Source organism: Equus caballus, chromosome 20 (assembly GCF_041296265.1).
Source record: "Equus caballus isolate H_3958 breed thoroughbred chromosome 20, TB-T2T, whole genome shotgun sequence".
Taxonomy (NCBI): Eukaryota; Metazoa; Chordata; class Mammalia; order Perissodactyla; family Equidae; genus Equus; species Equus caballus.
The window spans coordinates 36,525,722-36,533,941 of record NC_091703.1 but is presented as its reverse complement, the minus strand read 5'-3'; the positions used below and the strand labels follow the sequence as shown (position 1 = coordinate 36,533,941).

Here is an 8,220-nt window from a genome sequence, read left to right as displayed (position 1 = left end):
TTAGATACTTTACCCAGTGTTGTAAAGTTTAAAATACTAGCTATAAACTACTGAGTCCTGGATTTGGATATAGGTTTCTTTGCACCCAATTATCTGTACCAATTATTGTGTTAATATTTTGTCTTTATTCCCCAATTACATTTTAAACTTACTGATGCAGATGGCATGAATGAGGACAGCCTCATACATTCCATAATACTATCTTAGATGCAGTGTATGGACATGGCATTTGCAGAGTGGAAAGACTGTGTGCCTAAAACAATTTCAAAGGGCAAAATGACTCCAAGTCAATTCACACATACTCTCAAGAGTGTGGTCATGGAGAGCCAGAGAATGCCATCTGTTGATCCATTTCCTCTACAAGGTCTTCACTAGGAGACAGTGAATATAGAGGAGGATGCAGCACCCATAGCTGCTGCTACATTGTCTCAACAATGTTGTCCCTCCTGGGATTTCTCTCTCACAGGCTCATGCTTTCCTCAGTCAGGAGGGGTGAGGGGCAGGGGGCTGGGGAGATGGGGTGTTTTGCTGTTTTGCAGGGCACGCAGGGATGCACAGGGGATTCAGTGAGTCTGATTTAGGCTTATCACCTAGAAACATCCTCATGCCATATTCATTCTACTGTCCTCGACATGCCATGGTGGCACAGGAAAATCTATGTGGTTATTTAGCAGAGCATCATCTAGGAGGTGAGGTAAACTTTTGTCCTAGGGACCCTAAATATGTCTGTGGCTTTTATTCCCATCCCTTTTCCGTTGTTACTAACTCTAAGTAAGGACAAGGTATTTGGTCCCTCTCGGATATCTGCATTATTGTCTTATTCTAATGCTTTTCCAAAGGACTTCCATTTCTTTTCCTGCCTAGAGAATTCTTATCTCCTCAAGAGTGAGGAGGGGAGAACAAAGCTACTATTATCATTCATTCTTCAGAAATTTAAAGTTTGGGGAACAAATTTTGATTTTAATACCCAAATTTTGACTTTTGGTACTTTTGAGGTTCAAAATTCCTTTCCCCTAAATTATTTCTCTGTCATAACTTTTAAAAACTACATTAAAATGAATATGGACTTATTTCTTGGTTCTTATGTTTCTGCTATAACAAATCAACACCAAGGCTATAGGGTATATGTTGATGCCTGAATTGGGAGTGGGGGGCAATGGCTGAGGGTGGGAACACAAGGAAGAGAGCATTACTCACCTCATGTATCAGAATATTATCGCTTTATATACTTGGTTGATCCTGTTTTACTGGGCATGAAATATGATCTGGAAAGTGAGATTAAATGGGCCTTAAGCATAAGTGGCTATGGTTCTAGTCAGCCTTGAGAAGAAAGACAGGAAATATTTTAATAAAAGGTCTCATAAAGGGAAATTTATTGCTTCCATGGAGATATTAGATCAGGGTCGCTAGGGGTTAGGTAACAGGGCAGAACATCCAAGGGATCTCACAATAGGTAACAATTGAGAAAAGAAAAATAAAAGTCAGGCAGTTAGACAGAGCATTCCAAAGGGTATGTGAGTTCTGAGGGGATACAGCATCTTAAGTCCCAGAGAAGAGGTGAGAGGAGGAACGTTGAAGAAGAGAAGGAACATGATGAACTGGGCCAGAAATTAGCCCTAGGTCATCTAGCACATCCACACTTCTCTTGTAGATGGGCAATGTACCTGCAACAGGAGGACATGGGTCCTAGGGGCCTCCTGTGCCATCATCATACCATTTCCCAATTCTACTTTTCAACCAAATTTGTGTCCACAACCTCCTCCCACTTTCCTTCCTCCTGTACTGTGTCTCCAGCTCCCAGCTCTGACAAATCTGAATCCTTCCCTTCCCTTCTAGGGTGTGACTCACAAAGGCCCTTGGTGTCTGGAGGCATCACCTGAGCGTAGGCCTCGGCTGATGAGGATGGAGCCCACCACGATGTCTACAAGGCCCACGGCCAACCCCAGGGCGCAGACCACAGTCTCTGTCAGCTCTGACACAGGGGTTGGAATCTCATGTTCTGTGAAAGTGAAATTATGGAGGTCAGAATACAGAGTATTCCTGTGCATGCACATGGGCTGGAGTGGGCTAGGGTTTGGTTCTGCAAAGACTTAGCGCAATGAATTTAGGGAGGAGGATGATGTCTATAATTAGGAATCCTTGAAGCATGGAAAACAAGCTTTGGGCCATGAGATTTAGGAGCTAAAACATGGGATGGTCTGGACTTGACAGAGAAAAGAGGTTTCCAAAAGGGGTGGAACTCATACCTACCCCAATGTTTCAGAAGTGGTTCATCCAGGCCCCAGTGCTCCACCTTGCAATCATAAATATCGTCAGCATAAGGGAGGAAGGTGAGGTAACTCATCTTAAAGAAGGAATGATCATTCTTGGGGAGAAAACTGGTCTCAGAAACACCTTCTGTGACTGAGTGCCCATCCTTCAACCATGTGACATTGATCACAGGAGGAAAGATGTTGTCCACAAGACAGATGAGGGTGCTGGGCTGACCCAGCATCACGGGAGACTTGGGAAACACAGTCACCTCAGGAACCTCTATGGTGAGGAAAGAGCACTGATGTGAATTGCGAATAGCTTTGCCCTGGGATTTCACATGGCATCCTGGAGGAACCCTCCCACCATTCCCCCATCTGATAGTGGAAGTTCTTGTTTCCCTTCTGCTTGAGAAACAGTATATACTGCCTGTACTTTATCCCTGTGCCCTTCTCTCTGTGGGCATGCCTGTTAAGGTAGGAGGTCTATGGGACCCTTCTTTGAAGGATACAAGGATTGTGTTATGGGAGTAAGGATCCTTGTATTACACCAAAATATGTGATTTTTGAGATGGGAGAGGAGAAGCGTTCAGTAATTACTATGGGAAGATATGGGGACTCCTTGGAAAAGAGATTTTTATAGAATGGTGAATGGGTATCTATCCCTAGGGACGAAGGGAGTGAGGCCTGGTATGAAAAGATAGATTCAATTAAGAGACAGACTGGTGGACACGTACCATTGGTAGCAGCAGTAGAGTTGGAGAGTTTAATCAAGATGTCCAAGTTGTATTTTGACTAGCAATGTTTCGCAGTGCACCCTGTGGGTCAAAACTTGTAAATTTGCTAAACAGAGGCAGCCTCCAGACAGTCTCCTTCTTCTCCAGGTCCACGTAGAACTCCTCGTCTCCATCAAATTCATGGGTGAACTGCCCAGAAGGACCATAAGACTGGTAGACATTTGTGCCGTAGGAGCCAAGGTGGTCAGCTGATGAGTGAGGGTGAGGAGCAGGGAGGTAGAAAATAGAGGGAGAGAAAATAACCTTATTAAGCCAAGTGACAGAAGATAATACTTTCAAATGTTATGGGTTCCGTCTTTGGTACAGTCTCTAGGCAAAATTCCCAGCACCTGATTCCTTCCCCCTCAGTGTTGGTAGTTGTCCAGTTAGAATCCAGTCTGTCTTTCCACTATAATACAGGCTCCCTGAGGGAAGAATTTCACAGGTCATGGTTACTGCTATTCCCTTCATGCCTAGCTCAGCACCTGGCACATCCAAGGCTTATGATAAAGATTGTAATGGAAAGAAAGAAGAATTTAATTACTTATTGTGGTATTTAGCTTTCTTCCCCAGAGATTCAGTTACATCCCTCTGCTTCGTAAGTTTTGTCTCTCACTTAATTCTTTAATTAGTTAATAACACATTCATTATGGTTCCTTTCTCCCCTTAGGATTGGCTCAGAGCAGAACATTTTCTACACAGGGATTTCTTCCTCATTTTTTTTCAACTAAGGAAAAGCACACAGGATTTATTTATTATTTTAGGGAAGTTCCCTCTAATTATTATAGGGTATAAGAAAGACTATGGCAATGACAGCAACAATATTACAAAATACACAATGCTTCTAAGGTCTCTGTTTTGTTAACAGTAGTGATCCTTAAAGGAGAGCACCTGATTCCTTCTAAAATAAAAAATGGAAGCTTTATCAGAATTCAGATTTCTGTTATTTCTTACCCCTCTTTCTTTTTCTTGAAGGAGGTTACTAAACTTTTCCTTTTTCTGACTCAACACTTATATTTGTGGAGGACTCAAGGTAAACTATGAGTCTTTTCCTCAAATGGACGATGTCCTTTATCAGAGGATGCCATAACAGAATGGCAGCCAGTACAGCATTACTCCACCAAAATGAGCCTAACTGTATAGTTTTTTCAAGACATATATGAGTCTTTTATCAATCCCTCTTCCTTTCCTTCCTTGTTTACTGAGCATCAACAAGGATTCAGACATCACAAGGAGGAGGGAGTAGAACACCAATCAGGCATGGTCTCTGCCCTCAAGGAGCTTATTGAATAGTGGGAGAGCAGGTGAGTAAAGGAGTGAATATGGTACACTGTGACGAGTTCTGTGATGGGGAAACTGGGAGCCTTATATTCCAACATCCTCTGCAACTACACCATCTGCCAAGCAAACAAACCTCTATTATCCTTTCATGTTCCTTGGTCTTTGCAGGAGTTTGTTTTTCTCCCTGAAATGAAATTATCTTTTAGGATTTCCTGGACAAATTTAGTTCATTCGTGAAGTTTATGCTTTGTTACCAATCTTTTAGCTAAGTTCTCTCATTAAACATCTTTTTGACCACATTATGACCTCCAACCCTTCCATTCCAATGTCCTGCCCTCCAAGTTTATTTATTTTTCATCTTGCTCACTCTCGTCCCTTGTGAGTCATACCCAACATGATTCCCTCAGTTGATCGCTTAAAAGGCCCTCCAACAAAGCCCCCTTGTCCTTGCAATGAATCTTCTTGACTCTTTTTTCAAACGTGAATGTATGCAATTATTCTTTTCATCTGGTCCTTGTCCTGGGCTGCTGACTGTTGATGAAGAATATCACACCGTTGGGCCAACTGGAACCAATTCACTGTTATAGTTTCAGCCTCAGCTTGGGTCCACTGTCCAGCTCAGCAATGGTCCTTCTGCTTTCATGCACCGTATTCTTTCCATCACTAATCTGTGCTGTCTAGGGGACAGACAGCATCTTTGAATCCTCAAAACTTATTTTGCTGTGTGCTCAAAAATGGGTATTGAATGTCAAATGCAATTCTCCAGAAGAACAGAGATTTTGGGGAAGCCTTGCAGACACAGTGTTAGAGAATAATATGACAGTCAGAATCAGTGGTTGAGCTGCAGGATGACTTGTGAGCCCTAAGCACTTTTGTGGGCCCCTTCTCCCATGAAAATGTTAAAAATCACATTTTATGACTGTATTGATATAAAGACAAATATAATTCAGGCTGGACTAAAATTAAAATATTTTCTTCTACTCTAAAAGTTCATTTTTTCTTTTAATTTTATAAGAAATTAAAACATGTTCATGGAGCCCTACAAGTATCACAGACCCTCAGCACTATGCTCGTGCTCCTAATGGATGAGTCAAGCTTGAGCACGGCACTATGGTCTGACACTGAAGAAAGGAAATTTGGAAGCGTTCTGGTGAAGCAGGTGAAATTTCCACTACTAAAGAAAATTAGAATGGGAGCAGCCATGATTAATAAAGTTGCTGAAAATTAAAGTAACTTCCATTTCACTTTCTCTTTTAACTATTTGGCTTTTCTACTTTGGTTTTTATAAACCCACTCTTCATGTTTATAAAACAATAGGGAAAAGAGCCAGGAATGGATCCTGGAAGGAAAGGAGGATAAAGGAATGTATGAAGAGAAGGTAGTAGGAGGTGATCAGCACAGGCAGAGGAGCCTAAGGGGCCAAATAATTACTCTGTGCTTGCCCCGTTTTCCTCTTACAGGTCTTCACTAGATAAAGTGGAAGATAGGCAATTTGGGCTGACGATTTGAGAATAATATAATTTAACTCACCAAGCTTTTCATCATAAAGTTCTCAATTTTAAAATAGAAATAAAGGTATTTCATACTTTGTTAAAGAAAAAAATGAGCTTCACCTGTAATAGTACTAATAAAAAAATAAGAAAAATTATTGACACTTATATGACTTCATTATTTAGAAAGTATTTCTACATACCTATTGTATTTGATTATTTGCGAGGTGACACATATGAGGTGACTGAGATTAAGTGAAGACCATGTGGTAAAATGACTTGTCTAAGGGCAGTCAGCTGGGCTCATTTACGCCCCCCCCCCCCCCACCACTTGTGCCAGTTCCCCACCATGGAAATGTATGTAAATCTGAGACAAAGAAGAGGACACTCTTCTTTATATCTACATAGTATATATAATGTATGGAACTATTTACCATAAGATAAACTATAGGACAAATTTATAAAAAGCTTCAAAAGTTGATCAGAGAAATTTGGGAGCAATAGTTCATGAAATTTAGTAACAAAACATCCACTTGTGAAAACATCCCTAATCTTTGAGGCAATCGTGAATGAATGCTATAGAGCCCTCCGGGATATATTCACTGGTTCCAATATCGGAAGCCGAATAATGTCCTTGGTGAACTCTGCAATATACAGGTAGCAAAGAGAGTGGGTTGGGACTCTAGTTTTGTAAAGGAAGAAGGACCATAATTTTTAGATCTGCTTAACATTGAGAACACCTTTGAAGAGTCTCTACTATTTCTGTGCCAATCTCTATCTTTTTTCTCTTCCAATTTCCTATTTCCAAAGTCCAGTCTCCATATCCCTCAACCACACACTCACCCACAATGTCTTCACCTCCACAGGGGCTCATCATGGTGATCAGGGTGAGGCTTCCCAGAATCAGAGCTCTGTTTAGGATCATTGTCTTCTCAAGGTGATCTCAGCAGTTGCTGTTCTGAGTTGTAGAGCACTGGCGAGGATCCAGCTGAGGAGGAACTCTAAAAACACCCAAACCAAACCCTGAAGGATCAGCTCTGGCCAATCAGAAAAATCTCCTGTGATGACACCTTAGTTGCTAGTTGAAGACTTAGTACTAAGAGGCCTGGAAGGGATTGGGAAATCTCCTGGTTCTAATGTAGCCTTCACTCAGAGTGGAACTGAAGGAATTTTCTATGAAAGGAAAGAGGATGTTAAATCAGAATCTTCCCACATGTGTGTATACCTGCTGATGGCCAGAGGGGTGGGAATTTCTGAGCAGCCTGATGGATAGATGAAGTCATCGCCAATATGGTGTCCTTCGGGATTTTTCTGGGTTACAACCTCCAAGAATTCTCCTGAGTTGATCCCCCTCCCTGCCAGTCCATATCCCTTCCCCTTTCCCTGGCTTACATATCTGGGCTAGCTGTCTTTCTTTTTGCTTCCAAACTGCATTGGAATCCTGTAATTTTTGAGTTGACTCAAACTAGGGGATCTCTGCTGGCAATAGCCAAGGGAATACCTTTGTCTTTTCTGCTTACATAAACCCAGATGCGTAAGTTCTTCTCATGCTCTCAAAAGCTCCAGTATTTGCACCCAGGGCAATAAAAGGAGGTATAATGTCATGAGTGCTGCCTACAGTGACTGCGTGATCTTTCATCTGAATTTTTCTCCTGCCTTGAGTATTCTTTACACTCTGTGTTTTGGTGCTGCCTATCTACATTAAAAGGAAATTTGGAGACATTGATTACATTAAAGAAAATTTTGGCTGTCCTATTCTATGATTTTTTTTTTTTTAATTTTAAGAATGTCAAGTCAAATGTTCAGGTTGGAAGGACAGGAATTGCTGTGACTCAAAAAACCGGTTTTCTTCCCTTAACTTAAAGGATCTTTTTATATTCTTTATCCTGCCACATTAAAATTCCAGATATTTGTGAGAGACTGGGGGTTGAGCGAAAGTCAAATGCAATCATTAGAGGTAGAATTATCTTTTTCAGAAGAATTAATTTTCTGTATATGATGAAAGCCACAAATTAATGGAGGTTCCATTTAGAATCAGTCACCCTGTCCCTGTTAGATGGCCCTTAGGTTCTCAGCACTCTGTCTTAACTGAGGGTGACAGAGACTGTGAAGATGGGTGAGACAGAAAAACCTCTGGTATCTGGGAGCTGCCTGGTACTAGGCCTTGGTGATGTCAGGAGCTGACCTGGTACTCACAGATAGGTTTTGGTGTTTTCCTAATGAACATAAACAGTTTCATAGAACAGCAGTATCAGACAGCCATGTTATGACCATGATGGATCAAGACAGAAAACAAGGCCACTCAGTAATCATGTCTGAACACAGACAAAGCATGAACACTGTCCAAACCAGAAAACTGGCTGAGCACACCTCTCTCTTATATAATACGAATGATTCCTGCTTCTTTGCCAATTAAAACTTTAG

The 8,220-nt window shown here is 41.4% G+C and overlaps 1 protein-coding gene across 1 annotated transcript; it reads right to left on the bottom strand.

The window, feature by feature from the left end:
* Positions 1-1,844: 1,844 nt before the first annotated feature.
* On the bottom strand, positions 1,845-6,721 carry LOC100052249 (MHC class II DQ-alpha). Its single transcript, NM_001142814.1, is given in 5 exon segments — positions 1,845-1,999; positions 2,251-2,532; positions 2,987-3,045; positions 3,048-3,234; positions 6,640-6,721. Coding segments are annotated over 5 exon segments (765 nt in total).
* Between the last annotated feature and the right edge of the window lie 1,499 nt (positions 6,722-8,220).